The sequence below is a fragment of the Zootoca vivipara genome, chromosome 8 (genome assembly GCF_965207765.1).
Source record: "Zootoca vivipara chromosome 8, rZooViv2.hap1.1, whole genome shotgun sequence".
In the NCBI taxonomy this organism is placed as follows: Eukaryota; Metazoa; Chordata; class Lepidosauria; order Squamata; family Lacertidae; genus Zootoca; species Zootoca vivipara.
This window is the reverse complement of record NC_142591.1, coordinates 35,787,333-35,809,712: the sequence shown is the minus strand read 5'-3', so window position 1 is coordinate 35,809,712 and position 22,380 is coordinate 35,787,333. Positions and strand designations below refer to the sequence as shown.

General features: G+C 42.0%; 1 protein-coding gene across 2 annotated transcripts in view; it reads right to left on the bottom strand.

Moving 5' to 3' along the window:
• Positions 1-22,380, bottom strand: part of RTTN (rotatin) — a 110,932-nt gene that overhangs the window by 52,447 nt on the left and 36,105 nt on the right. For both annotated transcript variants that reach the window (XM_035124661.3, XM_060277923.2), the window contains exons 12-28: positions 20,840-21,052; positions 19,276-19,385; positions 18,238-18,364; positions 17,635-17,760; positions 16,093-16,209; positions 14,961-15,097; positions 13,997-14,171; positions 13,060-13,159; positions 10,937-11,025; positions 9,188-9,305; positions 7,982-8,078; positions 6,585-6,653; positions 5,906-6,094; positions 4,580-4,819; positions 3,578-3,722; positions 2,271-2,425; positions 646-865 (exon numbers count right to left, since the gene is read on the bottom strand). In XM_035124661.3, coding sequence (XP_034980552.1) covers positions 646-865; positions 2,271-2,425; positions 3,578-3,722; positions 4,580-4,819; positions 5,906-6,094; positions 6,585-6,653; positions 7,982-8,078; positions 9,188-9,305; positions 10,937-11,025; positions 13,060-13,159; positions 13,997-14,171; positions 14,961-15,097; positions 16,093-16,209; positions 17,635-17,760; positions 18,238-18,364; positions 19,276-19,385; positions 20,840-21,052 — 2,427 coding nt within the window. The remainder of the gene's footprint in view (positions 1-645; positions 866-2,270; positions 2,426-3,577; positions 3,723-4,579; positions 4,820-5,905; positions 6,095-6,584; positions 6,654-7,981; positions 8,079-9,187; positions 9,306-10,936; positions 11,026-13,059; positions 13,160-13,996; positions 14,172-14,960; positions 15,098-16,092; positions 16,210-17,634; positions 17,761-18,237; positions 18,365-19,275; positions 19,386-20,839; positions 21,053-22,380) is intronic.

The following is a 22,380-nucleotide window of genomic DNA, read 5'->3' as shown; positions in this document are numbered from 1 at the left end:
CAAGAGTTCACAGTCCCTCCTGTGGTTTTCCTCCCTAGCGCCACTTCCTCAAGTTCTACATCTTATCTTGCAATAGTTGCTGCACTGATGCCCTTTTGAATAAACACATACTTTCCCAATAGCTTTACAGTGTGGCGGAGTTTCATGGGGAGGGAAATAACCCATGATCCTCTGCCTGGATGTCACAATAAGCCAGGGATTTATTGCTTCCAAAGGAACAAAGCAGCAGCCTCCTGTGTAATCATTATAAGCTATGATTATATAACAGTGTTTTTTAAAGTTCCATATCCATTAGTAAAAAAAACCATAGGCTTGGATCCAGACTTCCTGTGAGAAAAACTCTGCTTACGGTGGAAACCCACTGAACATGTGTTGATGGGGGGGGGTGTTGATCAAAAAATCAATCCTTCCTCTTGAGATTCCATAAAAGTCACTCTGAAGGATTGGAGGATGCATAAGAATGGTGTAGGAGGTGGCTAGAAAAAAAATCACCTCCTCTCCTTCCTCGAGTGGGAGCATCAACTGGATCTTACTTGCTGCCACAAACAGAAGTAGCCCTTCCATTTTTGGAAAGGGCATTATGGACCAAAGCCACTGCATTCTGCTTACCGGTCGCATTGAGATCTGTATTCATAATTCACTAACCTCAAGAAGCCCTGCTAAGTATTTCTTACAAATGGCAAATGGCTCCATTGTAACAGAGTACGAACTCCAGCCTGGGAGCGCAGTGACATGAACCATGCTTCTTAATGTTCTTTCCAGAGAAGGTAATCCATAGAAATGGGGGGCATCGGTTACTCGTAAATACTGCAGAAGTTTAAGAGCGAGTTCTGTTCGGAAATAGCCAGTAAGCTCTTGGTCTTTCCTGTAACGAAATGTAAGACTCAAGGTTCTAGCATTATATACTAATTAATTGGTTTACTCACTGGATAGCAACAGTGACTGTTTAAATCTATAGTTCATATAATGTAAGTTCAGATACACTACGTAATGTACTAGAAGAAAAAGGGGGCATGCAAAGGGGGTAGATAGGAATGATGGCAGAATATGGAAGCCTCACCATATTGCTGGATATAACAGGGACCTCACTATAAATGAGAAAGTGCTTGAAGAAGCTGAAGAGATGTCCAGCCAATGCATGGTTGCAGAATCTCCAGAGTTTCAGCCCTGATATTAAGTAATGCATGTACTGATTCATAAATAATAACTCCCCCTTGCAAACAGTGGGAGAAGAGGAGAAAAAGCAGACAGATTAACCTATCTGCCACAAAACAAGAGTTCTGTAGCTTGCATTCAAGCAGAAGGTGCTTAACTGCTACAAGAATATTACAAGCCAACACATTAGTGCTCTTCCTTCTAATAGTCATGAGCAGGTACCTTACTGTCCAATCTTCAGTTTCATCAGGACATCATCCTGCCTGTGAGCCTTAAAGCATGCAGTTGACTGCAAACATATTGGCCAAGATCAAAAAGTCTTTCCTACTTTTCATCAAAACTCTGGCCCCTAAATCATCAGTTCAGGCCAACAGTTTTCAACCTGTGTTCCAGAGAGCCCCAAGGTTCCTCAATGGAAAGATCAGAAACAGCTGACAAAACTTATTTATGTAACAAAGATATACCTTGCTCTTCAGTGTAAGAAACCCTCAAAATACGACTTACAAAGAATCAAAACAGAACAGAAATAATAAAAAGCAGCAGTAGCCAACAACCAGCATACATAAAAAGTCAGCACAACAGAAAACTAAACCGGGGGGGGGGGGGGTCAGGGCTGCTTCAAGTGGGGTCACCACTGAAATTATGCCTGTCAGCCTAATGGACCTTGATGGAGGACCAGAATAAAATAAATCCAAAGCAGAAATCAGGCTGGCAGCAACAGCAGAAATGTGTTGTGATGTATTTTAGGGGGCACTCCCAGTTCATGCAGGTCAATACTTAGGCCCAGCTGGCCATGTGAAGTGCACATTCCAGAAAATGCTTTGGGGTCTCTTATGCCCCCCACATCCCAAGCAGCTCAACAGGTCAAGGTGGGTCCTGCATGCATGTCAAATACTCTTCTTCACAAACATGCAACTTTCCAGTTAAAAATGAAAGCTGGCGCTAACAGAATTTTGGAAAAAGAAACCCAATGTGTGCTGGCGGGGGGGGGGGGGCTGGAATCACATTCCATGCAGTATGACCAACACCTGATATATTAAACTACCTCTCCATACTATATAGCAACAATATTTTTTAGAATAAAATGTCTTATGGATAACTCTTTTATGCTGTACCTGTCAGTAGCGGACATGAAGCTGAGCAGAAGTGTATTCAAGAAAGCAATCAATTCTTTCTGCAGTTGTTGCCTGACAGCAGTCTTTAGGTCATCTATTTCATCTTGTTGCTGAGATTCTGGCTGCACTACAAGATCGAGTAGAGACTTTGGATTCTGCAGAGAAGATCAGTGAAACATTATCAGAGCAGGTATTTCATTATTTATTCTCCACCAGAGCTGGGGAATCGGACTGTCATACAGAGGAGCATTTCAAACTATGTTTTACCTAAAGAAAATAGTGAAATTGAACTGTCCAAAACAAACTGAGGAATAATTAAAGTTGTTCCATTTCCAGTAAGGCATAAATTTCAAATAACTAGATGGTAGCAAGACTCCTGGCACAGACAGAGAGGATTAGAGTGGCTTATCACCTGGAACAGCTTCTAGGGATATCACTTTTCTGACACAACAGATATCTTATTTTTTGGGGGGGGGGTTCTTCTTTTTATGAAATAAAAACTTATCTGTTACTCATTCACTGCAAAATGCTCAAGTATCTTGTCAATTCTATAGTACACATACTGTATCATATTTCCCCAGAACTTAAAACTGCAACATTTTGTTGCTGGGCATATGCACTCTGTCCCCCAATTTGCATCTTTGTTGGGACTGTTTTGTAAAATATGATTGTGCAACCTGAGCAACAGAATGGCTTTGCTGCTGTACCTGCACCATCCAAGCTCCCCACCAGTTCCTCTATTGCTTACCAGCAGAGACACTCAGCAATGGGAAGCCAGGTGAGCCACTGCATGTCACCTGCTACTGAGCTTCTCTCTTTCCTGCTGTTTGAACCAGATGAATGAAAGAAGTTGTCTTAGACCAAGTCAGACTATTGATCCCTGAGGATCCTTGTTTCAGAAGTATATGAAGTATATGAAGACAGACCCCTCCCTCCAGTGAGGTAGACACTGAGGTCCAGCACCGAGGGCCTTCTGGCGGTTCCCTCGTTGCGAGAAGCCAAGTTGCAGGGAACTAGGCAGAGGGCCTTCTCGGTGGTGGCGCCCGCCCTGTGGAACGCCCTCCCAACAGATGTCAAAGAGGAAAACAACTACCAGACTTTTAGAAGACATCTGAAGGCAGCCCTGTTCAGGGAGGCTTTTCATGTTTAATAGATTACTGTGTTTTATTTTTCTGTTGGAAGCCGCCCAGAGTGGCTGGGGAATTATTATTATTATTATTATTATTATTATTATTATTATTATATGGGGGGATGGGTTGTTCTGCCTGCTCCCCAATTAAAAAATCAATTGTTAGTCATGGTCTTACATGCTTTAGGATTACATCCAGGATCCATTTTAGATGTTCTACATCTGACATAATCTTCTGTTCCTTAAGAAACTTGTTTAGGAAACATATGATGTCAATCAGGAGTTTCTCATCCTCTGAAGAAGCTGGAAGCACCTGAAGAAACCTTCAGTATAAGCAAGAATTTAACATTATCACAGGTGTATCATAAGCTTTGACTGATATTCCCCATTCCATCTTATGAATTATAAAGATATATTCAGATATGTGAAGAAAGCTAGCAGTAACATGCAGGTGGCAAGTGAAAATGCTCTGTACGAAGTGCCGGCGTCCAAATGTTAAAAATCGTTTTGACGCATCATGAGCTGCGGTTACGAAATTTCATGCCATCCGTGTGGCAGTTTAGCAGAGGAGAAAGCAGACCATCCACCCTTTTGTCTTTCTCATTTCATGCTCTGTCCCACTGCTTCTGTGAGGTACCACTATGTGCACTGACAGACAGACCTGGAGACACCAACAACAACAACAACAACCATCTAACTGCCGAAGGATCTACTTGCATCCAACAGGCTGGCAGGAGGGGCACAAGGTTGAAGGGGAAAGGAGAAAAGGGGCAAGCCACTCACTGCTCAGCTCAAGCCATGAATGCAAGCTGAGCTCTGATTATCTGCTGGGGGCTCTGATTAGGTTAGTACAGGGATGAGAAAGCAGTCAATGAAACTGAATTCATTAGCTGGGGAAAATTTGTCAGATGTGAGGGCAGCTGATTACTGTTTTTTAATAGTAGATATTATGGGCAGAAAAAGAGGGCCGTGACTCAGCTGCATGTGTCTCATTCTAGCACTCTCCCCCTCCGCTTGCCGCTAAACACAGATGGGTTTACCACTTTAAAGGATATTTATTCCAGTGCCAAATGCTTAGAAGGACTCCAAAGAGTCTGAATATCTTTGAAACTTTCAAAGCCAAATCTACTGTGACAGGCGGCTTTGTAGCCAGTTATGCACCTTGCACTTACACACTGACCTGCTTAATGCTGTTTGCCAAGCCAAGCACTTCAAAGTGGCCCCACAAGGGCCACTGCTGCAGATTAATGCCAGCCTGTCATTGAGAATGTAAAAATTCATTCTCGTGATGGCGGCCCGAACTTCCCTGTGGGACACTGCTCGAATGATGGAATTAAGACAATCTTGCAGTCCACTGGTTGCATGAGTTATCTTCAGGGTAATAATATCCTCTGAGGAGAGCTTTAATGTGTCTGGAAATCTGAAAAGGAAAAGGAAATCAGCTGATTGTTGAGGTTTTTTTTTTTTAAAGAGACTTGTGAATGAAGCAAAACAAACATTTTGCCTTCTTTGATCAAATGGGCTTTGATCCAATTTTTTTTTTCTTGATTTGAAACTTTGGGCAGCATGTGTCTGCAAAATACAAGATCTATCGCTGAAAATACGTTTCATTTATTAGCTATTACTAATAAAATAGTATATCACCGAAGTATTCAGTATCTTCTTTGAGAGATCCTAGGGTATATAATTATAGCACTCAAGCATCCCCATCCTCTATCTGAATCTCAAGTCAAACTAATTTACAAGGACTGAATCAAACTGAATTTGGAATCAGGCTTGGTGACCTGTCCCATCACTTGCCTCTCCAGAGTTCTCCTTCCTTTTGCCAAACTTATCCCATTGCATGACAGTGTTAGTAGAGAGACCTTTGGATGGCAGAGGTCTCGTCTTTAAGGCACTGATATGGGGAAGCTTTGGGAACTATATCTCTATGTTTCGTAGCCTTAATGGACACTCCTACGACCTTTGTGGGACCATCCATACTTTTAACACAAGTGGCTCTGCTGTAGGAAGAGTTTACCACTGCTAATTTCCCCTCTTTGGAGAAAGTATGCAAAAGGCAGGCTGGGCAGTTTGGACGGCTGGTAGACAGGATTGGTTGAGCTAATGGCTGATTGAGAGCGACTGCACTAATGCCATGCACTTGGTGTTTTTCAGGGGCAACTGATTGGCTACTGTGAGAACAGAATGCTACATAGGCCTTCAATCTGATCCAGCAGAGCTCTTCTTAATTAGTTATGTGCTTCCCACAACTTTGACTCCCACAGTCTCATTGTACTAATCACACATTCTAACTAGGAGCAGCATCCAGAGTCAACCCAATTTTGCTCTCCTTACATTTACAGTCAATGGAAAGAGGACAAGACCATACAGCATGAAGTGCTGGTGGAGACACTGGCAAATTCCAGTTGTCACCCAGTCCTTCACCCAAAATAGTCTTCCTGCTTCAAATTCTAGCACATGAGGGGATTCAAGAGGGAATTTTCAATGAAGGTGAATAGCTTACTCTTTGGTTCCTGTCTCATAATCAGTGAGTTTCAGTAAATTATCCACTCCATGGAACCAGGACAAGTTCCAAGCCATTTTAAGCATGTCTGACACCGGCTTCGAGGCCCAGAGTTCACAAGGAAATGGCAAAACCACTGAATTGGGGCTCACAGCATGATGAGCTTGGACTCTGACAGGCAGATGATACCTTTAAGGAGAGAAGGGGGATATGGCAAAAGTTAAAATAGTTCTTTATCATCTGAAAACTTAATGAATCTGCTAATCTTCTGGCAATAACTGTTAATCTGTATGTATATGCCTTAAAAGAAATTTTAGGTGTTTCTTTTTGTTATAATGTTACCCCAGTTTTACACACAATCTATCCAAGGGACTGAAGGGCCCACATCTCCTTTGCTTCCACAACACTGTGGTGTTAAAATGATCCTATATCCTTCGCTAGGCCCTAGCTTAGAATACAAAAATTGCATATTGCAATTCCTGAAGATACACTCCGAAGACCTTGCTGCTACTTATTTCATCAGCTGAATAATGCTTCAGTATGAGAATATTCACAACTTTCATGATGTGCATATGAAGTGACTTCCCTAGGATGTGGTCTGTTGATGGCACTTCCTGGTGAGGCACTCCACAACACCAGGGATACAACTTTCTTAAAGACGCAGAGAGGAGAGACTTACCGTCTCACAACAGAAACAGGCAAACTAAAGGGAAGACTGCTGTAAGAGTCACAGGGAAAAGTATCAGCCCTACGAAAAAGAAAACAAGGACGGTAAGCTGTATTAAAGAAGCACTCCATGGGTTAATCAATTAATTAACTGCCCTGTCACTTACACCAATGCATTAAACATTGTGATACGACACAAGGGCCTTAGTTTTGCACAAACTTACAGTGTGCTGATCCACACTGCCAAAATTGCAGATGCTTCACTCTTCTCCCATTACCACTCTCCCAACTCCTCAGAGCTGGTTTTGGAGGGCACCCAGGGATCTTGAAGGGGCAGGAGAGGAAGCTCTGTTGCATAGATGGAAGTCAATTGCACCAGCAGAGCTGCAGCACTGGGCGCAGTTTTAAAAAAACAATTCACTTTCAAAACATTTTTCTTTTGAAAACCAAGCAAAAGATACCAACCCCCTTTGAGAATGTGTGTGTGTGTGTGTATGAGTGCAAAACAAATTTATTTTACTGAAAAAGAGCATAAGATATTCTTAAGAACGTAAAGTTTAGATCAGGCATAGGCAAGTTGTATGGGAGTTGTAGTCCCAAAACATCTGAAGGGCCGAGTTTGCCTATGCCTGGTTTAGATGACTCTAAAGTTGTTTACTATTAATTGTCTAATAAACCAAACATTAGTCAAAATGGGCTTGTGCAGTATCAGCAACAGTAAAAATTCACAACACATTATCCCTAAGAATGCATTTGACCTTTGAGATCTAACTCCAATATGCATTAACTGCTAGTGTAGGATCAAAACATTGGGCATGTGTTTCAATTCTGAAATTGATTACAATGGCCATAAAAAAAATATCTCACTATGTACCCTATAAGGCTATTTTGGTTAAAGCCTGCCAAACATTTCAGTTCATTTGGGCAAAACACTTAGTGTGCCGTGGACTAAAACCTTAAGAGAACTTCTTGGCATTAGGCTTCCAAAATTAATGGGCTTAGATGCTAACAAAGCTCCCACCAGCGGGAGCACCCTGTGCGAAGAGTTCCACTCATAGGACTTCCCCACCAACAGAAGGGCAAAGAGATGTGGCTCCCTGCAGTCTTCGCTTTATAGCCACTAGGCTCCTCAAAGATCTTCTTCAGAGTATCAGGAGACTCTCTAGAGCTGCAGTGTGAAGTTTCAAGCTTTCTGCCACACCTGGCATCGTATCAAACATAAGCTGCAATAAACTGGATGTGGTTTGCCCAAAACGGCCCAGTGGGCCAATCTCCATTAGACCAACAGGTCAAATATTGCTCAGGTCTTGCTTATAATTTACATTTAACTTTGCTGGAACAGGGAGAACAAATATTTTGCTTGGTAGGAAAATAAAGGAGCATAAAAGCAGTCACTATAAATCCACCTACCACATCTCTTTTCTTGATGCCTCATCAAACAGTAGTAGACAAAGCAATGCTGCTGCTTCACTCATGACAGCACCATGATCTTGGAACAACAAGCAAACTAAGAAGAGAACAAAAAGAATTTAAAATATTTATCCAAGCAGCATGACCACGGGGTCATACAAATATTCAAGTCTGCTGACGACACAATCCCTTGCATCTCTACTCAGAAGCAAGTCCCATTGTTCAATGAGATCTACTCCCTGTTAAGTGTGGGTGCAAAGAATTGCAGCCTTAAACTACTAATTACAGTAGAACTGGCAAGTTTAGATTTGCTTTTTAAAAGTAATCCATCTCCAAGAAGTACTAGAAATATTAATTTATTATATATAGCTGCAGGCGAAGTAATGAATGCATCTTTAAAAGTTTTTGGAAAGGAAATGCTAAAACGAAACAGCATTTAGAAATAGCATTTCTCCAAGGGCTGATTACTTATTCAGATGTTTAATCTGAGGTTCACAACAGTGAATCAGCAACCTCAGAACACAGTGAATCACCTCAAAATTGTTGACAGAGTTATGGAATTCCAGACCATCGGTAATCATGGCCAGTGGTCCAGGGTCAAATAAATCAGGAGGCAGCAATTTATTTATGAGACCAATGGAGTTGAATTCCAATAATCAAAAACCATTCAATGAGTATATGAGAAACTGGTACTTAAATCACAGTATTATTTGAAGGAAACAGAGGCTGCAGTCCTAAGGACTAAGGGGCAAGTCCCTTTAAAACAGAAGAATTTATTTCCAAACAAACATGTGTAGTAGGAATGGGGAACCCATAGTCCCAACATTTAGAGGGCTACAGTTCCCTGACAACTGGCTAATGGGAGCTGTAGCCCAACATCTGGAGGTTCCACAAGTTCCCCATCTCTGACGTCTAAGATTGTGCTGTACGACAGAAACAGATTTTGAAATAAAGAAACGGGTCCACTTAACATGCTAAATCAATTCTATTTAATTCATTAAAAACTAGTTTAAAAGTAAGCCTTTGGGGCCATCCTAGCCTTAATATCTGAAACAACAATGTGCTGTTGGACATTTAAGCCACTAACCAAATAAATAACATGCTAAACTCCGGTAAAAATCCCACCCCCTTATGACTTTTGCATTTCCCCCCTTAATGGGCCAACAAGGCTATGCACAGTTTTTAGCTATAATTCTGTAAAGTTACCTCTAAATAACACCAGCAAGACAGATGGCTGGTTGGCCAGGGAGAGCCGCTTAGCTGGATCTGCATATGTAAGTTTCCGTAACAGGGTAAGACAGGGCAACATCATACACCCCATAACCTGCCAAAGCCAGAAAATGTTTTGTTAACAGCGATGCATTATGCCATCCGACATTCTGCATACCTTCTCTCTTTTTCCCCCAACCGTCTCTGCTTCCCTGGAAACTTAAAAAGAATTCAAAAAGCCTACATAAGCCATAATTTTTCACTTTTCTTTTAATATACAGGTCCATTGTCCCAGGCCTAGAGGACCCAATGGCCATTTTAAAACTCATGTTTGAATATTCAGGTGTAAAAATGGAATGGAACGAGTTCACAACATGTCTTTCATCTTTTTCATCCTTAGGGCATATTCCTCTCTCTGTGACACTCACAAAGGGAAATAAAGATGGAAATTTGAAAGACATTCAAGACATATATAGAATGCATTGTCTCTTCTTGCTGTGGTGGGGAGTCTCTGCAACTGGGACGTGTCTCAGTCACAGGGCAGAAAGCAGACATAACCTGGTTCAGTAGTAACATATTGGGCGGAATAATTATTACAAGGATGAAGTAAGACTACTCATACCTTTACACTTCTTCCACTCAAAACAAGGAAGTTTGCAAATCTGAATGAATAGAAGCCTCATATATCACTGGTGCAATTAACCCAAAACCCAAAACCACGGTTCACAATCATATCCTGGTTCTGATAACTATATGTGACTCATGCAAACCACAAAATACTTTCCCATATTTAGAGGGAAAAAGGAACCTATGGTTTGTTCAAAATGGCAAGACAAAACTTTAAAAGTTCTCCCTTCACATGCAGTGGGAGGAAAGCACACTGTGGCTAGCGACCACACCAGAAAAGCAAAACCCGTTGCTGAGACTTTTCTTCAAAATACTTATTTTCCCAGCTATACCTAATCAAAGTCTAAATAGTATTTTTATCAGATCAACAAAATTTGAAGGCACAAACCTAGAAAGTTATTTGATAAAACTATTGTGAATTTTTAAATTGCAAGTCTCTTCCCCTAGATTCAGAACTATGGTCATTGGTTATTTTTTGTTGTTAAAGGTAAAGGGACCCCTGACCATTAGGTCCAGTCATGACCGACTCTGGGGTGCAGTGCTCATCTCGTATTATTGGCCGAGGGAGCCGGCGTACAGCTTCCAGATCATGTGGCCAGCATAACAAAGCCGCTTCTGGCGAACCAGAGCAGCACACGGAAACGCCGTTTACCTTCCCGCTGTACCTATTTATCTACTTGCACTTTGACGTGCTTTCGAACTGCTAGGTTGGCAGGAGCTGTGACCGAGCAACGGGAGCTTACCCTGTTGCAGGGATTCCAACCGCCGACCTTCTGATCGGCAAGCCCTAGGCTTTGTGGTTCAACCCACAGCGCCACCTGCATCCCTTTTGTTGTTACATACAGGCTGATGATAACAGGTTTAAAGAACAGGAAGTTAAAAGATATATTCCACTGAATTGCATGTGCTTAATCACTATGTTAAGGTAAGAGCCAAATAACTCAATTAGTTTTGCTCATCAAGTGGAAATACTAAAGTGGGATGTTCAATTGCCTATTTTTACAACTGCATTTTTAAAGTATCTAATTCCTATATGAAATATTTTTATTGAACATACAGTAATTTGAGATGGAAAGAGGAGGCTGAAAAAAGCCACATCCTGTTGTTATTCTGTTTTACCTTGCCATCCTGGTCAACACATTCAGCAAAGTAAGAAAGTATTTTGTCTATGACACCCATCTTTTTGATGATTTCATGCATTTTAGAATCTAGAAAGAGGAGTAAGACAGAAATTAGCAGGACTCAAATGCTGGGCACATTTGTTACACACATGTACTAATAATTTGGCACCGTATTTATAGACACTTGTGGGTTGCCATATTTCAAAAAGTAAAACCCAGGACACCCTGAAAGTGTGCCCCTTCCCTGCAGTCATTAAGCTAGAATTGGCTGTTATAATAATCATATGATTCCACTGAAAGCGGAAGCCTTGCCTCTACTGCTATTACTCCCTTCCTCTAGTTTACATCTAGGAGTCAAGAGTCGCCAACTTTTGGGGATCCAGCAGCACATTTGCAAACTGTGTGAATACCAAACAACCACTGCAATGAAGGATATCACTGCAACCTAGTCTACTGCCCACAAGAATCTCATTTTGGTGGGGGAGGGGACCTTATGGGTGCATGTGCACCTGTGGGTGCCATGTTGGCAGCCCCTGCTCTGGGCCATGCAAAATGTACAACATGGCATCATCATTATAAGAGGTGTCCTATTTCATTAGTTGCTACTCACAGTAAGGGGAACACTCAATTGCAACAAAGCCATGTTCAATGTTTCAGCTCAGCTAGGACCAACCTTGGCTCCTTATCCCTCCCTTCCCACAACTGTGTAAATTTTATAATGAGTTAGAATTGCACTCCAGCTTCCAGTCCCATGCTGATGCCATTTTACCTCTTTAATAGACTCTGTCAGGTAAGACAAGTACCACTAGTTGAAGGAAGGGCCACAGTGGAAATCCCAGCTTTGGCCAGAAGCTACCCATCAGGTGTAACAATCAGAAAGTACAAAAACAGGGTGTTTCAGGGAAGGATGTGGCACCTTTACAGTATATCCATTGCAGTTTGGGCCCCTCAGTTACATCAGCTCAGAGTTGCCTAGCAAAAATAAATAAATTCAGGAAACCACCCCACACATCCTCTGCCCTGATCAGTGTGAACTGGCAGGGTTTAGGGTGTGGTAGTGGATCTGCAGCTCCACCCCTCCATAAACTAAGTTACAATTGCTTCCACAGTGTCTGAATTCGCTTGTTTTCTTGTTCCCTCTACATCATTTTTGCTATTGTCCCCTGTCTATTAGATTGTAAGCCTGCAGGCTTTTTTATTTTTTAAAAAATAGTATCTGTCGATGGTGTGCATACCAGAGGTGCATACATATTACAATTGTCAGAATAAATCATTCATGAAATAATAAATCCAGGTCACAAGATTATCTCAAAAGGGGTTAGATCCATCCTAAAACATTATGCCAAAACTACTCCCAAAAAGGAAGTACCAGTAATTAACCAGGTTAATTCTGTGTCCAGGGCGGCTGTCTATCAGCTTCATCTGGTACTCAGGCTGAGACCCTACCTGCCCGCAGACTGTCTCACCAGAGTACTGCATGCTCTGGTTATCTCCTGCTTGGACTACTGCAATGCGCTCTACGTGGGGCTACCTTTGAAGGTGACCACGAAACTGCAATTAATCCAGAATGTGGCAACTAGACTGGTGACTGGGAGCAGCCGCCGGGACCACATAACACCGGTCCTGAGAGATCTACATGGGCTCCCAGTACGTTTCCAAGCACAATTCAAAGTGTTGGTGCTGACCTTTAAAGCCCTAAACAGCCTCAGTCCTGTATACCTGAAGGAGAGTCTCCACCCGCATTGCTCAGCCCGGACATTGAGATCCAGCGCCAAGGGCCTTCTGGCGGTTCCCTCACTGCGAGAAGCAAAGCTACAGGGAACCAGGCAGAGGGCCTTCTCGGCAGTGGCACCCACCCTGTGGAATGCCCTCCCGTCAGAGAGATAAACAACTACCTGACATTTAGAAAATACCTAAAGGCAGCCCTGTTTAGGGAAGTTTTTAGTCTGTGATATTTTAATATATTTTGATATGTGGAAGCCGCCCAGAGTGGCGGGGGAGACCCAGCCAGATGGGCGGGGTATTTATTATTATTATTATTATTATTATTATTATTATTATTATTATTATTATTACTATGTGAACCACTGCTGGTAAAAGTATGTAGGAAAAACACTTTACCTTGCATAATTACAGCTAGCTGCTCAGCTGCTGACTTCCTCAAAACTAGATCAATTGTGTCCGAGATAAAGATATCATACAGCTTTTCAACAGTCTCAGCCTAAAAATAAAATGAAACATACCATTATCTATCTGGAAAAATATTTATCTTCGTAATCCCATCAGGGGCAGAGGCACCTTCAGCTCAATCATGTAAGGGTTATTTGATTTGATATTGCCAAGACAAGCATGATCCTACACTTGGTTATTAATTAACCATGGTGAAAACAAAACCTCTCTTTCTCTCTCAGCTCACACTGTCTTACCAATAACCTCATCAATAACTATGGACATTCCATAAGAAACTCCTCTACCCCTGCTTTGTACATGGGAAACTTGTCACTGATTCCCAGATATGATCTGGACTAAGGACACTTTGCCCCATTTGGTTCAGAACCTCCACCTTTAAGACCACCCGAACAGACTGAAGTTAGAAACATGGATTAATATATTTCATTGGTTAGCATTACTTGACGTATCCCTGAACAAATGCCAGTTGACCGACCTTTTGCCTCAGGAACCCTTTTTTTTAAATTGCTTATTCCCAACATGTGACCTTATACAGTCCCCCTGGATCTCTTCCTCATTCAGGCCGTTCCATGCTTTGTTCAGTCTGTTTGATCTCTGTGGGACCCCATGACAGCAGATTCTTTCACCCCACAGCTTGTTCTCTCCTCTAATCTGTTCCTTTTCCTCCTTTCCATATCTTTCATTTTCCTCTGGATCAGTCACGTCCCTCAGGTCACAGCGACTATGAGGAAACCTACGCTTCTCCGTCTCCTCAATGCTGGCAACAGAATATTTTCAACAGCATCTTCAGCACTAGAACCCTCTTACATTGGGGGACACAGCTTCAGTTCAATGCTAGCAATCTCTGTTAAAAGGCTCCTTTGTTCACCTTAAATACTGACTCTCTTGCTGAATCTCCCAGCTTGAGTTCAACAGTCTTTTCCACAATAAGTAAGTTAGGGATGCTTGAGAGGACAATACTCTGTGGTAGTGGGTGCCTTAGGGTTGCCTCTTCTTCAGTCGTAAGATGAAACATCAAGTGTTTGAGCACCGTGGAACGGACTCTGAGGAAATAAAATGTATGCTTTGAATTTCCCCTAGAAAACATTTCCTGCTCTTCAGTTTATACACAATGCCCTGAAATTTTAAAGTAGATACATATATGCAGAAATGCTTGGTGTTCAGTCCCCATCCCCTTCTAAATGGGATGCAATGTTTTCAGTACACCCGCTACTTGAACTTCCCCAATATTTTATGCCACACTGGGCTGAAGTAGTGTTTGAATATATAAAGAACCAACAAAATGATAATTTCTGGGGGGAAAGAGGAAACTGCATTGACCAGCTATCATTCAATGCTGATAAGAGTTACTCTAAATGCAACTGTCATGTTCTACAAGTTGGTTTTATTATTTTTCCTACTGCAGCCTACTAATGTCTAAGCAGTCCTTCCTTCAGATTTAAACGAAGAGTCTTTTCAGCTGCTCACTCTACTTCAGAGCCACCTAACTATGTCCCCCTACTTATTTGCTCCTGCGCTTTTCCAATCAAGCGTCTGGGGACCTATGGCTAGGCCTAATTTATTTAATTCTGAGCATCTTGATGGTGCTACTTTTCTCTGAGAAAATTTATTGAGTGGGAGCATTGTCCCTTACATTTCATTCCCCCTTTCCTTGCTTCAAGTAGTCCAAATTAAATTTCCATAGAAAAATTGCCATTGGGATGTCCAGTACCACCTGGACTTGAAAGAGAATCTAGTTCATCTAGAATTCTCTGCAAGAAGCAGGTCATAATGACAGGTGTAATGTCAGTCTTCCTCATTCACACACACACACAAATTGCAGATATACTCACAATGGCTTTTTGGAGAACAGAAGACGCAAAGCAGCTTTAAGTCTTGTAGTTCTGGGGAGAATCCCTTCTTTTTCAGCATTTGTTTCACTCAGTGAGAGGATGCAACTACCCAGAGCGTCTTCTGTGTCTGCATAGCCCTAAGTGTGTATTTAAAAGTTCACAACGGCCATTTAGCAGAATAATAAGTCATGCGTAAGAATAATTTTCTTGGCAACAGTAAATTCACCCTGAGTAATGGGCAAGTTCAAGTTTGTAGGCCAAATTCATTTGATGGGTGATTGCTCAACACCATCAACACTGTATGAACAAGTGCTCCACCAAATTTTTGAGGGGTTCAGTTATCATTTCAGAAATGTTTCGTTATTTGAAAAGAAAAAGAAGAAAAGCCTTTGCACATTTTTCATACCAGTTCACAACCACTGTTCCCTTGACTGGCTGCCGCATCAGTGGGGAATATGAAAGGGTATGTGGTTCCATTGCCCCCCCATCAATCCTGATTTGCCCCACTGTTCTGGCAGTTTCTTTATTTTATTTTATTTTCAATTTTCAAAAGATCACAAATACACACAAACGTTACAAACTGTTCTGGCAGTTTCACTACACACCAACGCTGTGTGACAAACCTTTCACCCCAATTTGTATTTTATGAATGAGTGAACATGTATGCCCACATGTTTCTTAAACGTGACCTCTGGCGTTTTGGATCAGCACTACTATTCTCATGGTCGTAAAATGGCTGGGATTAATCTCATGAGATAAGAGGAGCAATGATTCTACAGCAAATTGAGCTACCAAGAAACTTCAAGATATACAAGGAAATCTATAACTTGTCCCCCAAGTCAGGATCAACGAGGATTTAAGATGGTTAGGAAGAATAAGGTTCCGAAGAACTATTCAGAAAAATGCTGGAGCTATCCCATTTCGAAATAAACCTAATGCTACATTGTTCTCCAGCATTCACTCAGAATATCCAATGAACAAGTATATTGATTGCTCCTCCATTCCTTATTTGCCTGGCTGCCATGTTTATAAATATCCATCTTTCCCTATTGTGTAATGTCATTGCTGCTCCTATTGGCAAAGCAATTAAGCTTAGTTCAAGATAAACTGTGCTCTGAGAAGTCGAAATTACCTGAAGAATTGGAACAACAGGATAGAGGGCCTCAATAAACTTGTCCCAGGTCACTGCTGCCATCATCAATCGGCCCTGAAGAAGATACATCAGCATAAAAGTGGCGGCTGAGCACACCTGTTTTAATGAGAGAAGGCAAGGTAGCAGAATAAAGAGTGGTCAAACCAATTTGTTGGTGCCATAAAGGGAAATTAGGCTGTGCCTTGGAAGCTTTAACATCAAATAGTTTTGTGGTTTGTTTTAAATCCAACTGTGGTGAAATACTATCATGAGCCTACTGTTATCAAATAGTCTTCAAGCAGAGCGCAAGACTCAGCTGCCTTGTAGCAAAGCATCCACCAAAAAAATGGCAAAAAGAGCTTCCCTGCCTTAAGGTTTAGGGCATGTTTTACAACTGGTCGTTGGCTCTGCTTACATCCCACAGAGCAGACTGGCTGCAATGGGGATATAAATCTCAGCACAATAGCTGAACTTTAGTCTATCCTTTGAGTACATGTCAACAAACCTGGTAACGAATCTCTGGTAAGAAATCTCGGATCTGAACGTTTCTCACATTCAAAATGAAGAACAAGCTTGGAAAGGTTTTGGAACCCTTCCCTGGAGGCTCAGAAACCCAACAGTATGATGGTAGACATTGACTGTGTCTCCTGCCACAACTCAAGATATAGAATAATATAGCCGAGCCCCAGATGCGTGACAACGAATGTACTTTCCCACACCAGTCTACCTGAGTGCCTAGACCACTTCCACATAGGATGGACTGCATCTTGTCCACATTGTTGAAAATACTGGGTGGTATTCAAGTCTGTATTATTCAAGAGTTAACCTATTGAAATTAATGAACATAACTAATGTTCGTTTATTTTAATGCGTCTACTCAACGTAAAACTTACTTGAATACCACCCACTGAAAATTATCTATGACCTGACAGTGCTCTGAACACCTTTACAGACACTAGCAACTACACTGTCAAAACAAAGATATGAGAGGTTTTATTCTAGTAGTGCCTTGCAAACTTGTTACAGCTGTTCCTTCCAACACACCATCTTATTCTCTATATACAGTAGCTGTCATAATAGAACATTTCCTCTGCCTGAAACAACACAGTGCTGCTACAAGCAGTTGTGTGTTGTTTTTGAAATGCAACATAAAGCGTAAGCACCCGACAGGGAGTCTCCAAAAGTCCAGAAAGCATGGTTACATATTAGCTTCAGTGAAACAGCAAGGACAGTTAAGAGAGACTATGAAGAAAAGAAGGGCCACGTGCCAACGCCCCATTTCCCAGAATCCAAGTCTCCTGAATGGGAGGAGACTTTTGTTATGATGACATCCTTGGGCTACACGAAACTTAGTGGCATTTAAAAAAAAACCAAGGACTTCTCCAAATTCCCCACCATTCTTATGACTCTGTTGAAACATTCTGAGGTAAATTCTACTGAATCAAAGAAAACACTTTGGACGTTTAGAAAGTCCTATGGTGATAGGCTACCTCTCAAAATACTGATTAACTCACAAATGATAAGATGAACAAAATGTAGTACCTCATGATGGGAGTCTTGAAGGCCAAAACTACAGATTTCATAGAGAACTTTTGGATGAAGCAGGAAATGTATTCCAAAGCTGACTGAAGAAACAGGTTTAGTGGCATTATGAATCCCTAAACATTCCTAGAAAGAATACATAAAAGACACCTAAGTATTGTCTTGACAATATTGAAGCTATGCACAAACAGTCAAGCTATTTTCCAGCAAGATAATAATGACACCATTAACTAAAATGGATGCTAAGGGCTGGGCTGTTGGCTCTGTTTATCTGCCTTAAGCGAGCAGCTTTTTATATACACACCAAATGAGAAGAACTATAATAAAGTATGATTTAGCAGGTGGACAGGGAATAGAGACAAAGAAATCGTGTAGACACATCCCTCTCCTCTGTGAAACTCAGCAAAATCTGGACGTGCTCAGGCATAATTCATGCCAAGCAAGCTTAACATCATACAGCAAAACGCTGGGTTTTCAGCCCAACACGACTAAGGCAGCTTTTGAAACGGACTGTTCCTACGAGATTACTAAATGGTAGGGGGGGGGGGGAGAGAAATCTTTCTTTAGCTTGGAAGTAAATTGCAAGCCATTTTAAATGCTAACCTGAACAGTTTTGAGGCAATAGCGATAGGCTTCAGCTCGTATATTCGGCAGAGGATGGGACAACAGATGGAGGAGAACCTTCTGACTCTCTGCCTGCAGCAACGGGCTAGCTTGGGCAGACTTCCAGCTACAAACAGAAATAATTCAACACAAAGAGAAATTAATTGCTCTGAGACATGGGCAGCCAATTCGTTAAGCCTTGGGGTGCAGATTCCCCCTAGCCAAGGCACCCGGGAGCTTACAACTAATTCAGTTATTTCCTCATCTTTTGTAGCTGTGTGGTTAATTGTTAGGCTGTCGACTTTGGCCACCTCCACACCATACTTTTAAAGCAGTCATGCTGCTTTAATGGCCCTGGCGTCTCCCAAAGAATCCTAAGAACTGTAGTTTCTAAGGGCACTGGGAACTGTAATGCTGTGAGGGGCCTGCTAATAACTTTCTACCTCAACAACCCTTAACAAAAGTAGAGCTTTCAAGGTTCCTTGGGTGAAGCCATTACTTTAAATGTATGGTGAGGATGTGACTGATTTCTGAAGAAACATATGCTACAGTGCACTTTCCTGTGTCAATATGGGGACAGTGGTACAGTGTTGGGAGCACAGCTCTGCAACTCTGCCCTACCATACAGGCTGCTACTGCTTTATACAATTTAAAGGGTGCCCTTTAACCAACATCCTTAAGGGATGGCGGGATCCTTGAGCAGGAGCCTCCTTCTTCACATGTACTGCCCTGCAAATCATCCTTGTGTATATATGGCACTACATAAGACAGGATTGCAATCCTATACATGCTTACCTAAGAGGACAGGATTGCAATCTTACTCCCAGATAGAAGTGTATAGGATTGTGTTATAAGCCAGCATTTACTATTGGCTAAATTTAAGACAGACAGACAGACAGACAGACAGACAGACAGACAGACAGACAGACAGCTTAACAATTTAAGTATAGCCCCATACTTTTTGAAAATAGCCCTGTACTCTTCTCTCCAGCATCATGACATGGGGCTTTCTTGCAAGTTAAGTTACCAAATGCTTACATGTCTGAGCAAATGCTGAGGAATTCCTGAAGTAGAGGGAAGTGTTGATGATATGGGAGACTTTTTAGGGCCTGTTCTACCATCTCCAGTAGATCAAGAAGTATTTCTCCCTACAAGAGAGTACATATGAATCACAGAATTTAAAATTAAAAAATAAAATACTGAAACAGCTCACTTAAGGGTTAATGAACAAGCATTATCTTTCAAACAAGTAATCATTTGCTAATTACAATGGATGCAACTAGGAATGGTAGCCATCAAAAATGCAACACGTACACCCAGAACCAGTCTACAGCAGACCCATTAATACCACCATGTAATACACTTAAATAACACAAGAGTGAATTTTATTGGCAAGTAGGACCAAGGACAGATCAAGCATACCTAAGCCTGCCCACATTGCAGTGTGATTTCGCTAAGTCTTACAATCCAAGAGGGGTATACTGCTGAAATATCATAGGGCAACAGATGGCTCTCTCAAAATACCTCCAAAAACCTTAGTGCAACTCATTCTATGGCAGAGTGTGTGGCACTATGGGAAAATCATCTATGTCAACACAGCTAAGAGAACTTCTAAGGTTGCTCATGAGTACAACGTGATTTTTTTTTCCCACGCAGAGGGAACAGTAGCCTACAGTAGAGACAAGGAAGTGCTTTGGATGGTGATGGCAAAAGTAAATACCGTAATATAATCTGCAAAACACAAAAAACTGACATACCCATTCTTGTCATTATCTTGTTACATCTTAGAAACTAACCCTATTGTGAACAGGGCTAGCTCTTGAGATGTAACAAGCATATATAAGATTAAAACAACTTGATGACATTTTTACCCATGCACCAGTCAGGCCAAGCTGTCCTCTCTCTCCTCCAAAAGACACTTCCTCACACACCCCACTACCCAAGGATGAAAAGAACTCAGAATGGTAAAACGTAGACCTTCACCCTCTTGCCCTTATTCTGGAACACTGATGAAATAAATCTTCAACAAAGGCTGTCACCCCATTACACAGTTTACACTGCCGAATCACTGAGGTCTTAAGGAAAGTCACTATTTGTAGTTCCCCATGGTTCGGATGCACGGCTTGCATCCCCCAGGAGCTTGGCATTCAGTACTGTGGGCCCAATTTAACTCCCTTCCAGCTGAGGTAAGACAGGCTGTCTCCCTGCTGGTGGCAACTGAGACTTTTAAAACCTACATTCTGATTTTATAGTTTTGACTGGAGGGGGGTTGGGTTGAACCAAGTTACTCGTACACTGCTTATGAGATCATTATAATTAAGTGGTATATAAATGGTCAAGAACAAATTATTTATTGTTATTATTATTATTATTATTATTATTTCATTTATGGGTCACTTCCCATGAGGCATCCTGAGGTGATTTACAATACCATAAAAACACAGAGCAACTGCATATATAAGAACAGACAAAACATTTGCATATATCAAACCAATTTAAATATACCAAAAAGCTATTTAAAAGGACACCACCACCACCACATATATGAAAATCAACTAGAATAAAATCCCCCACTTGGATCACTGAATTCAATGTTTCCTACCTCCTTGTGGACTTCTGCCATAAAGTTACAAGTACACTCAACAGAATAGGCAGCCTCTGCAGCTTGTTTATAGATACTGTAGTTTTCTGAATTCATTTGTTCCAAATAAGCTATGACAGAGTCATGAACACTTGGGTATTCCAAGGAGAAAGGCATGTCCACGGAAAGGTCAAATAAAGCCGCTAGTAAACTCTCTGGTAAAACACTGTCAGCCTTAAGAAAGGGAGGACAGAACAGACTTAGAGTCTATTTGAAAATAAGTACAAATATTAGGTATTATTTTTACTATGTTATGTATTGACCATTTGTAAATAATTTTTAACACAAACCTTTCCCTCAAAAAAAAGAACATTTATCTGCAGGTGTGCTAAGCTAACATTTTTATTCAAAGCGATGTGTGTGGTCATGAGGTGGTACCTATAGAATTTGAACTAAATAACGATGCTGAAAAGTGATCAACTGGCCAAGGCGAAATCCTATATGAGGTTACAGTTGCAATCTCCGAGTTAGATAAGGCGGTGTATTTTGAGTTCAAAATGCACTGCACAGGGAACAACCCCTAAAACGGGCATCCCCAAACTTCGGCCCTCCAGATGTTTTGGACTACAATTCCCATCATCCCTGACTACTGGTCCTCTTAGCTAGGGATCATGGGAGTTGTAGGCCAAAACATCTGGAGGGCCGCAGTTTGGGGATGCCTGCCCTAAAACCATACAGAAACTGCACGAAATTTGGCAGCCCATCCTATATAATAAAGTGCAAGTGTCTCTGCGTCCAGTCCCTGTGTCCATGGGATTGCGTTACTGCACATGTGCCCCACGGACAGCCATTGGGACTTGAAGCTCTGGGACTTGGACCTCTGTTGGACCGTTGGGACTTGGACCTCTGTTGCGCTACGGAAGGATCTCTCTCTTTCCTCCTGATTTCTTCTCCGTTAGAGGGGAAGGAGAGGAGGCAGGGGTGTGCCAGCGAAAGGGAAAGGGAGGGTAGGTGGGTGTGGATAGAGAGAGAGAGAGCGCTAGCCGCGAGTGATGCGGCTGCTGGTCTGAAGGATCGTTTAGCCATTACTGAGGGGCGAAAGCAGGAGAGTGGGCGGGTGGGCGCACCTGTGGGGGAAGGGGGAATTAGTCCTTGGAAGTGTGTGTGGATTTGGGGGGGGGGGTTGGAAGGGCTGCTGCAACTGGGACCAGTGAGGAGAGAGAGAGAGAGAGAGAGAGAGAGAGAGAGAGAGAGAGAGAGAGAGAGAGAAGAGGAGTAGAAAAAAGAGGGTGGGAAATGGGGAGGGAGAGAGGAAGCTGAGGAGGCAGCTGGCTGGGGCGGGGAAGGGACTGAGTGAGGGGCTGAGGTGGTGGCGGTGGGTGAGTCACCGGGAGGGGGAACCCGCTAATTAATTCTAGCACCCGTTAATTTAACGGGCTTCATGATACTAGTCTCTTAATAATAGAAGTTCACCAACATAACACATGGCACTATCAGTGAGCTTCTGTGAAGAATTTAAGGCTTTTCAAATTCTGGACCTAGCATGCATTACTCCACCTCCT